We start from the raw sequence: 16,071 nt of genomic DNA on the forward strand, positions 1-16,071 counted from the left end.
TTCAAGTTGCAAAGACAGTGCTTCTTCATTGAGAACCGATGGAGGAGTAGGGAAATTGACATTTGGCCAGCTGCCTCTGGCAGCCCAGGAGAAACAACCAACTTCTGTTCTAGTCAGGGCTGGGAAGCCGCTCTTCAGGCCAGTACAGCCGTGCTCTCCCACACTTCATTCAGCAAACGCCAAGTGTGTAGACTGCAGCTGCTCTGTCTCTTGGCAGATGTATTGCTCCACCCTGTCGCACTCGGCCAGGAGCACCTACAAGACAGACACAGGCAGTGAAATCCAGGGCCCCCTAGGGCAAGGCAGCCACTGGTCATACAAGGCTCTTCTTTATTTAGCCATTCTGGGTAATTGTAGACTAGACCCTACACAGGCTGTGCATGGGTGGGCATGGGCTTGCAGGCTGGACTCCAGGCTGAAGGGGAGGAAGGGACAAAGCAATGGCCCTGTCTACTCTCCAGTGAACGTGTCCAAATGGATTAAATCAGTTACACAGGGACAAGAATCTCCTTCTTGGGCTCATACTAATAAATAAACAATAACAACAGACTATCCTGTTACTCCACACTGCCCTCTTCTGGACAGACAAACACACGTACCAATGCACCACCATAGTATAGCTTGTGCATTACCCACAGAACTCACCTGAACCTTTTTCACCAAATTCTTCCTTTTTAGCCTGCTGTCTTTAAAATTTTCTGGTAGGACCTATGGAAGAAACATAACACCAAACAAGTGACACCAGCTGTGACAAAGACACGAGGCACTGGAAATGCACATGATACACCAAACAGGTCAGCAGTGTGAGTAGGATGGGCATTTGCAGGCACATTTCTCTAGGTCTGCGTCCTATGTGCTCCTTTCAAGTCTCTCTCTCTCTCTCTCCCCCCTATGTGGCTCCTTTCAAGTCTCTCTCTTTCTCTCCCCCCTATGTGGCTCCTTTCAAGTCTCTCTCTCTCTTCCCCCTATGTGGCTCCTTTCAAGTCTCTCTCTCTCTGTCTCTCCCCCCCCCCAATGTGGCTCCTTTCAAGTCTCTCTCTCTCTTACACACACACACACACACACACACACACACACACACACACACACACACACACACACACACAGACACACACACCCCTCATATATATTACGAAATCCCTGTGCTGGTGGGCTGTAAATGCCTACAGATCAGAAAGCCCACATATCCACCCAGAACCTAGTGTTCCCTCCCTGATGCTGTGATAAAACTCTGATCGATTAGGGAGGAAAGGGTTTATTTGGCTTATACTTCCGGGTCACCATCCATTGCCAATGAAGTCAGAGCAGAAACGTGAGGCAGAAGCCACAGAGGAACACGGCTTGCTGGCTCCTGCTTGGCTTTCCTTCTTCTTACAGTTTCTTTTATGAGTGTTTTGCCGGCGTGTATGTCTAGACCACCTGCGTGCCCGGTCCCTGAGGCCAGGACACTGGACCTCCTGGAACTACAGTGACAGATGGCTGTGAACTGCTATACACGTTCTGGGACTCAAACCCAGGTTCTCTGGAAAAGCAAGCAGTACTCTTAACCACTGAGCCATCTCTCCAGCTCACAGCTGGTTTTCCTGTACAGTCCAGGAACACCTGCCTAGGAAGGGTGCAGGCCATGTCAACTAGTAAAACAAGCTCGCCCCCGTGCACCCACGGGCTAACCTGAGCTGGGAACCCCTTCATTGAGACACATTTCTTAGCAACTGCTAGGCTGTGCTCAGCTGACAGTGAGAGCTAACCAGGACATGGTTCTTGGACACAAGGCGATGCCTGACATCCCCGGGGAACACAAGTGTGATCTGACAGGGAGAGCGGACGGAAAGACTGTCACTGGCCACTAGGACCTCAGAGCTGAAGAGTTACTCACCATTGTGTCAATCTCCTCTAAGATCTTCATGAACTGCTCAATGATGGCCTTTACTTTCCTATCAAGTTTGCAGAGAGCCTCCGCTTGCAATTCCTTAGCCAGAAAGCCCTGCGGAGGAATAAGGCACCATTGCAAGTGTTTCTTTTTTTTTTAACCGCTTTTTTAAAAAAAGATGTATTTATTTATTATTATGTATACACTGCTCTGCTTGCATGTACTCCTGCAAGCCAGAAGGGGCGCTCTATCACATTACAGGTGGTTATGAGCCACCATGTGGTTGCTGGGAATTGAACTCAGGACCTTTGGAAGAGCAGGCGGTGCTCTTAACCACTGAGCCATCTCTCCAGCCCCCGCATATTTTCCTTTTTAAGGGTGGCTGTGGTCATGGTGCCTCTTCACAGCAATAGGACACTAAGACACTACCTTTTTTTTTTTTTTTTTTTTTTGGAGACAGGATTTCTCTGTGTAGCCTTGGCTGTCCTGGACTCACTTTGTAGAACCAGCTGGCCTCGAACCCAGAGATCTGCCTGTCTCTGCCTCCCAAGGGCTGGAATTAAAGGTGTGCACTACCACTGCCTGGCTCTGCCTTATTTTATTTATTTATTTATTTATTTATTTATTTATTTATTGGTTTTTCGAGACACGGTTTCTCTGTGTAGCCTTGGCCATCCTGGACTCACTTTGTAGACCAGGCTGGCCTCGAACTCACAGCGATCCGCCTGCCTCTGCCTCCCAAGTGCATCTGCCTTATTTTTTGAGACAGAATCTTTTACTGAATCTGGAGCTTGCCCAATCTGGCCAGTGAGTGGTGGGTTATCCTCTTGCATTGGAGTTACAGAACGTGCCATCATGTCAAATATCAACATGGATGCTGGGAATCTGAACTTCACCAGCTGAGCGAGTTACTTAAACTTTCCATGTCTCACTGTTCTCGGATCATGGGATGCTCATGGGTCAGATACAGATGAGAACAGGATTTTTAGTTTTGTTTTGAAACGGGATCTCATGTAGTGTAAGCTGGTCTCTAGCTCACGGCATAGTCAATGCTGCCCTTGAACTCCTGGTCCTCTTTCTCCATCTCAGAAGAGCTGGAGTGTGCAAACCACACCCAGCTCAAGCAGCAGTTATTTTCACTAAGCCCCCCTGCTGTGTACTCACATCTCTTTATCTAATGATCGGTTAGCTGGTAGCTGAGTTGAAACACAGGCATTTCTGAAGGGGGCCTATCAAACCAGAGTGACAAATGCATATTTGACAACACACAGCAAGAAGTTCAAACATTGCTCAGATATCCAAACTCAAAACAATCACAACTGCTCAAAAGAGACTGATGTCTAAGAGCACTCAAAGAAGTATACACATAACAGAAAAAATAACTAGGTAAAACCACAGAGAAGAAAGAGCAGGCCAGATAACCATAAAGTACTCACGTGCAGCAAGACACAGCCATTTCCTTTTTCTTTTTCTTTTTAAAATTTATTTATTTATTGTAAGCGAGTGCTTTATCTGCAGAAGAGGGCATCAGATCACATTATAGATGGTTGTGAGCCACCATGTGGTTGCTGGGAATTGAACTCAGGACCTCTGGAAGAGCAGGCCAAACTCTTAACCACTGAGCCATCTCTCCAGCCCCCATTTCCTTTTATTGTTTATGCACATTGGTGTTTTGCTCGCATGTATGTCTGTGTGAGGGTATTGGATCCTGGAGTTACAGATAGTAGTGAGCTGCTAGGTGGGTGCTAGGAATTGAACCAGGGTCCTCTGAAAAAACAGCCAGTGCTCTTAACCACTGAGGCATCTTTCCAGTCCCCAAATATGGCCATTTTCAACAACACAGGAAAATGTTAATTTTAGTCTATTAAAAAAATTTTTTTACCAACATGTTGGTACATGTCGGTAATCTCAGCACTTGGGGAGGCAGAGGCAGGCAGATCTCTGTGTATACAGAGTGAGTCCAGGACAGCCAAGGCTACACAAGGAAACCCTGTTTCAAAAAACCAATGTCCCCCCCACCCCCCGCAAAAAAAAAAACAAAACAAAACAAAAAAAAAAACCAATTTGCCAAATGTACATCATATTAAAATTTAATATGATAATAAAAGGAAAGATATTTTCAGAATAACGTATCTCCGGATCACAAGTAATACCCGCACACAAGAAGCAACAGTAAGAGCACAGAGCTTAGGAGGGGAGAGGCCTCCACTTTCAGCTATCTATATGTACATCTAAAACTTCTGTGTAAGCATCACACGCAAAACAGGGCTGGAGAGACGGCTCAGCGATAAAGACTGTGCTGCTCTTCTAGACGACCTCCGGTTCTGTTCCCAGCATCCACATGGAGGCTCACAACCCCATGGAACTCCTGCTCGGGGGAATCTGAGACCTCAGGTCTCCCTCCTGTGGTCCCTCTAGCACTCACATGCACGTACTTCCACACAGGCACAGACAGACAGACAGACGCACACACTACATACATGGTTTTTAAGTGATTTTTTTTTTTAAGCCAACCAGGTAACAATACCATACTCCTCAATCCACAGAACAGAGAAGTCACCTGCTGGACGCCAGAGAATTCCTTATTCAGCTCTTCCAGGTGGCTAGCTGTCTTCTCTACAGATATCTCCAGATCTTTCAGCTTCTTTAACTCAACCTCTTCCTCTGGATTGTTCTGACATGAAGAATAAAAATGGGGTCAGTAATCACAAAGACCTCTGTCAGAAGAGAATCGGAGGAGAGCTGGGCTAAACCCTCACCCAGAGGACTGAACCAAAGGGTTAGACAAGGCTTCCTCCCCACACAGCCTAGTGCAGAGAGGGGGCTGTGAGGCAAAGGCTCTGGTGGGAATCCTGATAAGTGTGCAGAGAACGGAACCAGTCCAAGCAAGGGTCAGCCTCAGCCTCAGGCCAACGGCAACCCCAACAGCTGGATTAGAGCGTAAGCAAGGACTGCGTTGAGCCCATGCTCTTTCAGAGAGTGTGGGTTCGGTTCCCAGCACCCACACAGTGGCTTATGATCTTTTATAACTTCAGTTCCAGAGAGTCCAGCCCCTCTTATGGCCTCCATGGGCAACAGGCATGCACATAAAGTGCACACACACAAATGCAGGCAAAATACTCATCCAAGGGGCTGGAGAGATGGTTCAGAGGTTAAGAGCACTGTCTGCTCTTCCAGAAGTCATGAGTTCAATTCCCAGCAACCACATAGTGGCTCACAACCATCTATAATGTGATCTGATGCCCTCCTCTGGCCTGCAGGTGTACATGCAGGCAGAGATCTGTATACATAATAATAAATAAACAAATCTTAAAAAAAAAAAATACTCATACAAAAAGTTGTATAAATAAATCATTTTTAAAAAAGAAAAAAGTGTTAACAAGTTCAAGTGAATGCCACTAAGGAGACAGAATGGAAAGACAGACAGAATTCAAGTAGTCCTTTGTTTTGAGACAAGACCTCACTATGTAGTCTTCAATTCTCATCCCCCCCCCCCACCCCTCAGCTTACTAAACGCTACCACACCCAACAGTATGATAAAGCAGTGTGACAAATAGCCCAGGGTGGCCTCCAGCTTACTATGTAAGGGGAGGATGGTCTCGAACTTCTGATCCTGCCTCTACCTTCCCCATGACAGAAGCACAGGCATGTACCACCATGTTTGATTTATGATTACATTGTTTTAAGTGGGATGCCACCCTCCAGTTGAACGCTATTTAATACGATCGTGACAATAATACTTTTTCTGAATGTTCCTTAAATGCCTTAAATGTTTAGCATGTTACCTGCGCTATTTATTTATTTATTTATTTTAAAGCCTTACTACTACCCTAAGGGGTAAAAACTGTTTTACCAATAATGAAACTGGGGTGTAATGTAGTAATGTGACCAAAGGTTCTAATGCCCAAAGAGGGGGTACGGACTACAATTTAGATGTGTCTCCCCAATCCCAACCAATGAGAACAGCTTCTTCAATGGGCCACCTGCGGCCATGCTGTTCTCAGACCCTTCAGCTGACACCTGGAACATTCTCCCTCCTCTCACCCACAGCTGGCAGCCAGGGCTAGCAGCTCCCTGCTTAGCTACACTCCCTGGAACCGTCTGCTCTTCCTTTGTAGCCAAATCTCAAGCCTCCTGGAGGCTCCAAGTCAGGGTCAGCCTTTCACAGCTCCCACTTAGCTCATCCCTGCCTCCAAGCTGCTCGGCCACATCACTAAGTAAGCAGCCCTCCAAAGTTCAGTAATGCCGCTGTGTCACAATGCAGGGCTGGGCAGTGTCCACCACCTCAGGGGCCACAGCCCTCACCTGTCCACAACTAACTCTTTTTCTTGCCCCCCTCAGTTCTTCTGGCTGAACTTTTCCGCTCAAAGAGGGTTTTTTTTTTCTTGTAGATGTTTAGTAGGAAGCGTAATCACAGGAAGGAAGGCTTCTTAATAACTGAACAAGAGTACTTACTTACAGCTTCAACCAAAAGCTGTCTTCAAAATTCTAACTAAAGCCTGGCTCTGGCACATTTTAACTAGACTGAGGAGTCACCAAATACAAAAGCCACACCACTGAGGCAGCACTGTGGTTCCTAAGTCCTAGAGTGAAAGCCTAATCAAAAGAAAGAAACGCACAAATAATGCAACAACTAAACTGCTAATGCCATCAGACTTCGTTAATGAGGCGTGTCACCAATGCTGAACCTGGGTGACCAACTCGGTCTTCTACACAAAAAGACTTTAGTCCTTCAGTTCTGAAGAACGCTGATGGAAAATGCAATGAATTTACCTTTTCCCCAATTAACATGACCCGACAACCATTTTGTATTCCGAGTGCTGACAATGGTGTTGCCATGTCTTTCAGAGATTTTCCTGAAAAAACAAACGCACAACAAATTGTAACATCTTTACAACACCGAAAACGGAGTTCGGCCAACGCACAGGAGCAAGAGGCAAGGTTCAAGCCCCACCCCTAGCTGTGGAAAAGAGTCAATTTTCTTAAGGGTATAACCCTGACAGGCCCACCTCACTCCAGGGCAGGCCCTGCACCCAAGAGTATTTAAGCAACACAAACTGGACTCAAATGGAAGAGGAGGGGAGATGCAAGCAAGGACGTGAATATGATCACGTACATTGTGTAAAATTTTCATAAAACTAATAAAAATATTACTTAAAAACAGAAACACAAATCTAATCTAAAAAAGGGGACTGGAGAGATGGCTCAATGGTTAGCAGCAGTGGCTACTCTTCCACACAACCCAGACAACTGGACATAGTGATGCCTACCCACTCCAAGCACTCGGGAGGCAGAGGCATGCAGACCTCTCTGTGAGCTCAAGCCTAGAACAGTCTGTAGACCAAGACCAAGTTCCAGACTAGCACAAACTACATAAGACGACCCTGTCTCAAACCAACCAACTAACCAACCAACCAACCCATGTCATGGTTGCTAACAAGAAAAGGATAAATTTGATGTTGGTAACACATACCTTGAATCCCAGCACTTGGGAGGCAGAGGATGGGATTAAAAAGTGTGTTTAAGGCCTGGTCTATAGAGCAAGTTCCAGGACAGCCAAGGCTACACAGAGAAACCCTTTCTAGAAAAACCAAACCAAACCAACCAACAAACAAAAAGAATAAATTGGAAACTTTCTTTTGGAAATTGTCTTTATCTGATGTCATTTCTAGATTTCTATCCTAAACAAATAACTGGGAATGTCCTTATATAATAGTTACTGAAAATAATATTAAGGGACAAACAATAATTCATATAGTAGATAAGTTTCTTTTAAAATACTTTTTTTTACTATTGTTTTATAGGTATGAGTATTTTGCCTGGAATTGGAGTTACTGACCGGTTTAGAGCCTCTATGTGGGTACTGGGTCTTTGGAAGAGGAGCCATCTCTCCAGCCCTAAAGGTTTGGTTTTCAGATTTCTTTTGTTGTTGTTGTTGGGTTTCGTTTGTTTTGTTTTTCGAGACAGGGTTTCTCTGTGTAGCCTTGGCTGTCCTAGATTCGCTTTGTAGACCAGGCTGGCCTCAAACTCACAGTGATCCGCCTACCCCTGCCTCCCGAGTGCTGGGATTAAAAAGGTGTGTGCCACCATGCCCGGCTCAGGTTTATTTTATTTTTAATTGTGTGTGTATGCACATGAATACAGATGCCATTTCTCTAGCCCCACCAGATAATTTCTATATAATAAAAGATGTTGAGGCTGGAGAGGTGGCTCAGTGGTTAAGAGCACTTTCTGTTCTTCCAGAGGTCCTGAGTTTAGTTCCCAGCAACCACATGGTGGCTCACAGCCATCTAAAGTGTCTGATGCCCTCTTCTGGCCTGAGGGTGTACATGGAAATAGAGCGCTCATAAAATGAATAAATAAATCTTTAAAAAAAAAAAAAGATTTTGTAGTCATGAAAGCTCTTTTCTTCTGAGGCTACATCAATGGATGCTGGTAAACTCAATGTTATAAAAATGAAAACGTAAACTCCATGGGTTGAGGGTAGGGCTTAGTGGTTTGGTACTTGCCTAGCATGTTCAATTGATCCAGAGTACCATTTAAAAAACTAATAAGAAGCTTTATCCAAGGGAACGGTTTCTTCTTTGGGCTTTCTATTTTGAAACTGGTTCTTCTCTTCTTTCTTTTCTCTTTTTCCTCCCGGCCTCCCCACTCCCTTCTCTCTGATGGAGTCTGACCATTTTGCCCAGGTTGGCACAGAGCTGGTGTCGGTTTCCAGAGTTACAGGTATGTGCTGCCATACTCAATTTTGACAGGTAAGTTTCTTTTGTCTTTAGAATTCAGAAATTAAATTGTTTCAAAAGAAAAAGACCTGGGGCATGGCAGTGACTATTACATAGCCAGTTTCAAGATGGCTTGGGCTATAGGAAACTGTTACTCTCCCTCCCAGGGGGTGGGAAAAGAAGAAAAAAAAAAGGGCAAAGATCTATAATATGAAATATAAGTTAAAAAGCTTCCTGTTCCTATAGCCAACAGCGCTACCACTGTTCTACCTTTGCTATAATGTTCATTAAATTCTTAATGGAGACTGAAACCTCAGGAGATAAATCTGGCTCTATCTGAGTCCCTATGGGAGTGGGAAGGCCGACGACAGAGATGGGGAGGAGGCAGCGCCTCAGAAACCAGCACGTCAGCATCACCCAGTGCCGCCTGCCCATCCAGGCTCACGCTCAGTTTGTTCAGCACGGTGTCAGGAACTGGCAACAGCAGTCTCCCTGTTGGCGTACTAACAGAAAGCAGATAGTGGGCAGCTTAATAGTACACTCAATACAAACACGCAGAAGCAGCAGGGGCACTACAGGAACATACAACGGGCAAAGGAGAATATGTGTGCATGTGTATCCATACCCCCTAGCCGGAAGCCTGTCTATAGGCTTCCTCAATGAAGCTGACATTTCTGTCGACATGTTACCTCAAATCTGATACTCAGCCAGATGTTTGCAGTCTAGTGTAGAGCGAGTCCTTAATAAATATCTGTTGAACGAATGAATGAATGAAAGACAACAGTTCTGGTGTGAAAACTGAAAGATGGGGGCTGAAGAAATGGCTCAGTGGTTAAGAGCATTTATTGCTCTTGCAGAGAAACAGGGTTCAGGTCCCAGCACTCACGCTGTGGCTCAAAACCTTTAGCAACTCTGCTTCCCGAGAATATGACATCCCCACCACGCTGCCTTTGTGGGTACTGCACGCACACGTACACACACACACACACACACACACACACACACACACACACGGCACACAGACACGTAAGCAGGCAGAACACCAACAAACAGAAAACTGAAAGTTGCCATTAGATAGGACTACATTTTAATATTTAAAATGGTTAAACTAATGTTTGAAATCTGTCTTCATTGGGCAGTGGTAATGCATACCTTTCTTCCCAGCATTTGGGAGGCAAACACAGGCAGATCTCTGAGTTCGGGGTCAGCCTAGCCTATAGGACAGGCAAGGCAACACAGAGAAACTCTGTCTTTTTTTATTTTTATTTTTTTATTTATTATGCATACACTGCTCTGCCTGGTTGTACCCCTGAAGGCTAGAAGAGGGTGTTAGATCTCATTATAGATGGTTGTGAGCCACCATGTGGTTGCTGGGAATTGAACTCAGGACCTCTGGAAGAACAGTCAGTGCTCTTAATCGCTGAGCCATCTCTCCAGCCCCAAGAAACTCTGTCTTGAGGGGGGAAAAAACAAAACAAAACCAAACAAACAAAAAACCTAACAAACAAATAAATAAATAAAATCTGTCCTTTAGTCATAAGTACTAAAAGATGAAAAAAAAAAGAAAAAACACCTACCCTTAAATATGAGCTTCTGAAAAGGTAGTGGAACCCCGGTGGCCTCTTCAACAAGCAGAGCCAGGTCTTGGACAACTGGTTCACTATTTCCTTGCTGTGGGGTAACAAGAAGGTCATACCTCTCGTTGCCTGGAGAGACAAAAAACATTCAATCAAGATAACTCTTTCACATAAGCCTAAACATAAGCAGGTGCTTTCATAAGAAGCTGAGGATTGAATTCAGTGCCTTGGGCTTGCTAGGCTAGTGTCCTACTAACTGAGCTCTGTCCAGCTAGGGTCACACTTGTCTCCAGAGCACAGCTCATATGCTACCTACTACAAAGCTTGCCTTTGGTGGCCTTCTCGTGGATTTATCTGCACTAACATAAAAAAACCAATTGTAATGATCACTGACGTTTTAAGCAATTATACATGAGACGTACAAGACTTGTTCTATGCATTATCTTAAAACCCCAGGACAACACCATAAAAGCAGCTATCAGTCTAATTAAGACTTGCCTTGGGAAACCTTCAAGTGTCAATTTGATGTTAGACCCAGCTGATTCCAAAGTCCACACTTTCCATCACAACCTGCCTGCCTCCTGTGGCCTGACTGCCCCATGGCTCTATGGCATTAGTCTTGTACCCCCTGAAGTCACCAGCAAGGGACTATTTTCTTCCAAGCCTTTCTTACTGGGCACACTTAAGTACACCATAGTTAATGCTTAGTGAAGACAAACGAATGAATCCAATCCAACGACCAAGAGGTCGTTGCCAATTATTTTCTATGCAGTCTTTATTAGACTGCTCTCCCAACCCACTCACGGTCTGAAGGAGCCCTAGTTCCTATCACAGACCAGGAGTGTGTGTGTGTGTGTGTGTGTGTGTGTGAGAGAGAGAGAGAGAGAGAGAGAGAGAGAGAGATTGAGATATTTCCATCCTCAAGGTCCCTGACAACTTCCAGACACTGACTCCTGATTCTAAGGTAATCTCTGGGATTCATTCAGCTTTCTCGTATACTTCTTCTCAGTGTTCAGTTCTGTGTTAATTCACCAAGTGTCCACTGTGGTTCTATGACATTCAACACAGAGAGTACTCAATAAGTAACAAGTAGCCCAACCAGGCACCAAATCCGGACTCACTACTTGAGTGAACGTCCGGAACCACACGAGTTCTACACACAAGGTCAAATACAAGCCTGACACAAAGACCCGCCATCTACTAGCGTCACAACACTCAACTATGCTTCCAAGTAGAGGCGCCAACAAATGTCCAGAGACAAAACAGACTGGCCACACGGAAAGATGTCCTGACACCAGCCCCGGGCAAAAAAACATCCCCAGGGATGCAGCCGAGAACCCATATTTCCTTCCCCCTAGGGCTACACGTGGCCAACGCCACAGATCCCAAGCCAACCTGCGGAGCCCACCCTGGCGCTCACTGTGGGTGACGGTCACGCTGAGTCTGGCTGTTTCCATTTCCTCCGTCTGGACCATGTCCTCGGCCTGGGCCATGTCCTCCGTCTGGGTCACTTCTTCGGCCACCGTCACGTCCTCGGTCTGGGTTGCCTGCTCGGTCTTGGTCACCTCCTCTACCTGGGTCTCCTCCTTGGTCTGGGTCACTTTCTTGCTACGGTTTACTCTCTTACCTCTGGACAACTCCCTGCTGTGAGCCACCTTCACGCTCTGAGTAGAGCGGGGCCGGACTTTCTTCTTCACCCGCGGCCTGCAAGCGCCGGCGGCGGCGCCCCTGGTGGATCCGTCATGCCCGCTGGCTGCACTGTAGATAGATGAACGCAGAGAGGGAGGCGAACGGTGCTTGGCCCGGGGCTCCGACTGGCGCGGCTCCCGGCCGGGCCGAGGGGCGCGCAGCCGGGGTCCCAGCGGCTCCCGGTCGCCTCGCGATCTCCGCGCGCCTCTGCGATCCGCCAGGCCCGCGTTTCTTCACCGCCCAGCGGTGGCTGCCGCCCAGCGCGCAGTCTTGCAACCCCGCCCTGCTACTCAATGGCCCCATCTATTCGCCACGCCCTCGGGACTGACTACCCCCAACCCCCGCTTCAGGCCCCGCCCCATCCGCCCAGCCGCGTTTAGGCCACACCCACTCCGCTGAGACCTCGCCCTGCCCCTAAGCCCCGCCTCCAGAAGTCTTTCCACCGCTCCCAGAGCTCCGCGATCCTTCTCCGGAAGGAGGAGCTGAAAACCCGGAAAAAGGATCGGGGAAACTTTAGCGCCACTGTGCGCCTGCGCATGGCGGGGGGCGGGGCGGGGCCGGAAACTAGAACCGGAGTGATTACGCTTCCGTTTCTGGTTTTCCTCCAGTGTTTAGGTTTCTTCGCCGCCGGCCAAGATGAACCGATTCTTCGGAAAAGCGAAACCCAAGGCTCCGCCACCTAGCCTGACTGACTGCATTGGGACGGTGGGCATTTGACTTTGTATACCTAGACTCAAGGCCTCTGACACTCCGATCCGCCCATCCGGAATTCCTACTCCACCCTATTCCTGGTTCGGGCCCATTAAACCTCAGTCTTCTCCATCCCCACACCTTTCATCCCTGTTTTCCAGGTCATTCCTGACCCCACAAACCAGAGACACCCTATTTTCATCACTCACCCTTACTGCGCTTAACCCTTTCTGATGCCCACTGTGCCCCCATCCATCCCTTTCTCGCTTTGGTCTTCACATTCCAGCCTACTGTACTTAGGGTCCCTACACTCCACTTCGTCTAACCTGGCCTTTAAAAAAAAAAATCCTTATTTTCATTTCTCTTTCCTCGCCCATGTCAGAGTTAACATATCTGTACCTTAGTCCTGGATCTGAATAGCACAGAATTCTGGAGAAATGGCATTAGATCTTAACCGTAGCCTGTGTCCACTGGCCCATCCCATGCTCCTTCATGCTGAGTCCCCAAACTGACTAGTCTCCCACTTGGGAAATCCCAAGCAGCCAAGTGATTCCCAAATTGTTTGTCTCCTTAGAATCTGTGAGGTGGGCGGTTCTGGATGGAATTTCCCACCCTTAATTAAACTCCTGTTTTCTGCCCTTGGCCATATTCTTCCTTCTGTTTTCTTCGTCTATATTCCTTCCCCTCCCCCTGCCCCTTCCCCTTCCCGTGTAAATATATTACAATAACTACCACTGTGTTTGACATTTTCCTCCAAGGTGGATAGCAGGGCAGAATCCATTGACAAAAAGATTTCCCGGTTGGACGCTGAGCTAGTGAAATACAAGGATCAAATCAAGAAGATGAGAGAGGGTCCTGCTAAGGTAAGGCTGGTGGCTGTTGTTGCAGGAAATGCTGTCCAGGGAACGGTGAAGGATACAGAAAAAATACAATCTGGTGAGGAGAAAATACATGTGAGGATGTATTCTTCTGAGAAGACAGAGTACAGCTAGATCCAAGAGGGAATGCTGGGTTTCTTAATGTGGTAGGTAGAAGATGCTGATCGCGTCTCCAAAAGCCTGTAATGAGACTTGGCATGCTTTACTGGAAAACTCTCACTCTGGAGAGGACGGCTTGATTGTTCTCAGAATCCAGATGTGGTCCAGCTGGTTGGGTTCGGGTAGATATAATACAGTGCCAGGCTGGGGAAAAGTCTTGAATTAGCATGTAGGACCAGTGTTCTAATGCTATCGCTACTTAGTAGACTATGGATATATATATCTATCTTTTTTTTCTTCCAACTCCATAACTTATTAACAGTGAGAACCAGCCCATCACTTAGCGTCAATTTTCTCATATGTTAGGATGATACCTGTCTTCTAGTGTGAGGATTGATAACAAGTCACCTACGTGGCACTATGTCAGGACATCGTAGTGTTTGATAAATTTGCCTGAAGAACCAACAAGGAGGGGAAACAAAGGTTGATGTAGAGGTTCTCAGATTCTCAAAGGGAGAAATTGTACGGGGGTGGGGGGGGTGGAGGAGGGCGCTGTTGTGAATTGTTTCTAACAGGAGTGCTAGAGGTTGGACATGTTGTGTTTAAATTGAGGGCAGCTGGCTGTACACAGCAGGCACTTTTGGGGCTGGAAGTGGAAATAAAATTCACCAGGAAAAGGAAGAGTAGTCCAGGGCACTGAGACATGGAGTGCAAGGCGTGCTAAGGCATCTCTGTGCATGAGAGGAAGGAACAGACCCTAGGAGCCTCTGTGCCTACCATTTTGAAGAAGAAAGCAAGTAGGTGTGTACAAGTTTGAGCACATGGGAGACTTGTTTTGCCGTATGTGTTCCCTCTTTTTTTTATTAAGTCTGTTTTTCTCCTCAGAACATGGTCAAACAGAAAGCCCTGAGGGTTTTAAAGCAAAAGCGGATGTAAGTCGTATGCGCCATCTCTTTCTAAGAACAGTGCAAGCTAAAGTGAAGAGGTCTTCCTTTCTTCCCAGCTTTCATGTCATTTTCTAAGTATTCTCGATTTTCTTAAGAATTAAAAAAAAAAAAATTCGAATATTTAATGTTACCAACTTAAGTTTAGGTAGTCCTAGGCACCAGCGACTCTTCTTTTGACCACATCTATAGAGTTTGGCTTTCCTATTGTGTAGTTAGTATGGTCTTTTTGGTTTTGTTTGTAAATACGGTCTTTTTGGTTTTGTTTGTAAAGTTAGGGGGGCTAAGTATTCATTGTCTCTCACCAGAGGAAATGTAAAGGCCCACCATTTGATTTTGATTACTGTGTCCCATTGTTTGTGCAAACCCCAATTAATATGTGGACTGCTCAGCCTATGAGATGATCTGTGGAGTTGTGAAAGCTAGGTATAGTCAGCTTTTAGGAAACCAGGAAAATTGTCGGCAGCTTTGCTTCAATTTTAAAATGACTTTGTAACATATCAGATGCTGTCTTCCATTTTTTAAAAATATTAAATCACACCGGGGGAAAAAAACTAGTAATGTCTAAAATGACCAAGATGTGTTGCATTACAAATATTACTTTCTTAGTAGTAATTGGTTTTAAAGTGTTTTGTTTTTCTTATGGAAAGAACACAATTTGGCTTTGATGCTCTAGGCCTGTAATCCCAGCACCTGAGAGCTAGAGGAAGAAGGCCCAGGAGCCTACGAGCTTTGCCTACATGGAGAAATCAAGGCTAGCCTTGGCTACATAAGACCCTGTTTGAAATGAAATAAGTAAATAAACCGAGCATTTGGTATGTGAAGGCAAGAAGAGCAGGGATTCTTAGCTACCCTTACCTAGTAAATTCTAGACCATCCTGCGCTATATGAGTCCCTGCCTCAAAAAAATAAAAAACAAAAAATAAAAGGAATACAGATTTATTGCAGAAACTTGGAAAATATATCAAACAAAAGTAAAGTAAATTTATCTAGATTCTTAGGAAACTAAGATTATAATGTGCCTTCTATGTAAGCTATCCTTTTTTCCCCACCTGTTTCTGTTTATAGAGATAGAGTTTTGCCCAGGCTAGCCTCCAGCCCCAATCCCTGGCTCAGCCTCCCAAGTGTGAGGATTATAACTATGTGCCACCATGCCTAATGGAATGGAATCATCTGCCCATTTCCTGGATCACGAATTGCCTATTTTTCTACTGCTAATTAGATGGTTTCCAAATATGTGTCAAGATCATGGTGACATAAGGGGTTTTTTAGACATACTATTATAAAAATGTTAGAAAACTTAATTTAAAAAGTATGTATTTCAAAATTAATAAAATAAATTTTAAAAAAGTATTTCGAGCATCAGACATTATATTAAGTCCACTGGATAACCTAATTATGCATACAGGGTCATTTTGAGTCTACCTGAAAAACCTTTAGCTATATATATGAAGACCCTTAAAAAAAACAGTCTTACCTCCTTCCTCAAGAGTTCCAGTTCTGAGAATTCATCTTAGGAAATAATTAGAGAAATATAAATAAGACAAAATAAGATATGGAGCAAGGCCAGGGGTGGTGAGACACACCTATGTTACCAGCATT

At 45.6% G+C, this 16,071-nt stretch overlaps 2 protein-coding genes across 2 annotated transcripts in view; one reads left to right on the top strand and one right to left on the bottom strand.

Annotated features, from left to right (window-relative positions):
* Bag1 (BAG cochaperone 1) lies at positions 1-12,396 on the bottom strand. Its single transcript, XM_051165255.1, has 8 exons — positions 12,266-12,396; positions 11,590-12,089; positions 10,170-10,298; positions 6,644-6,726; positions 4,431-4,544; positions 1,877-1,984; positions 646-708; positions 1-255 (listed from the first exon to the last, which is right to left on the bottom strand). The coding sequence occupies exons 1-8, from the start codon at positions 12,394-12,396 to the stop codon at positions 166-168; spliced, it is 1,218 nt and encodes a 405-aa protein (XP_051021212.1). The 3' UTR covers positions 1-165.
* Positions 12,396-16,071, top strand: part of Chmp5 (charged multivesicular body protein 5) — a 17,015-nt gene continuing 13,339 nt past the window's right edge. The window contains exons 1-3 of the mRNA XM_051157776.1: positions 12,396-12,563; positions 13,307-13,411; positions 14,411-14,457. Coding sequence (XP_051013733.1) covers positions 12,495-12,563; positions 13,307-13,411; positions 14,411-14,457 — 221 coding nt within the window. The 5' untranslated portion in view covers positions 12,396-12,494. The remainder of the gene's footprint in view (positions 12,564-13,306; positions 13,412-14,410; positions 14,458-16,071) is intronic.

Source organism: Acomys russatus, chromosome 2, assembly GCF_903995435.1.
Source record: "Acomys russatus chromosome 2, mAcoRus1.1, whole genome shotgun sequence".
Lineage (NCBI taxonomy): Eukaryota > Metazoa > Chordata > Mammalia > Rodentia > Muridae > Acomys > Acomys russatus.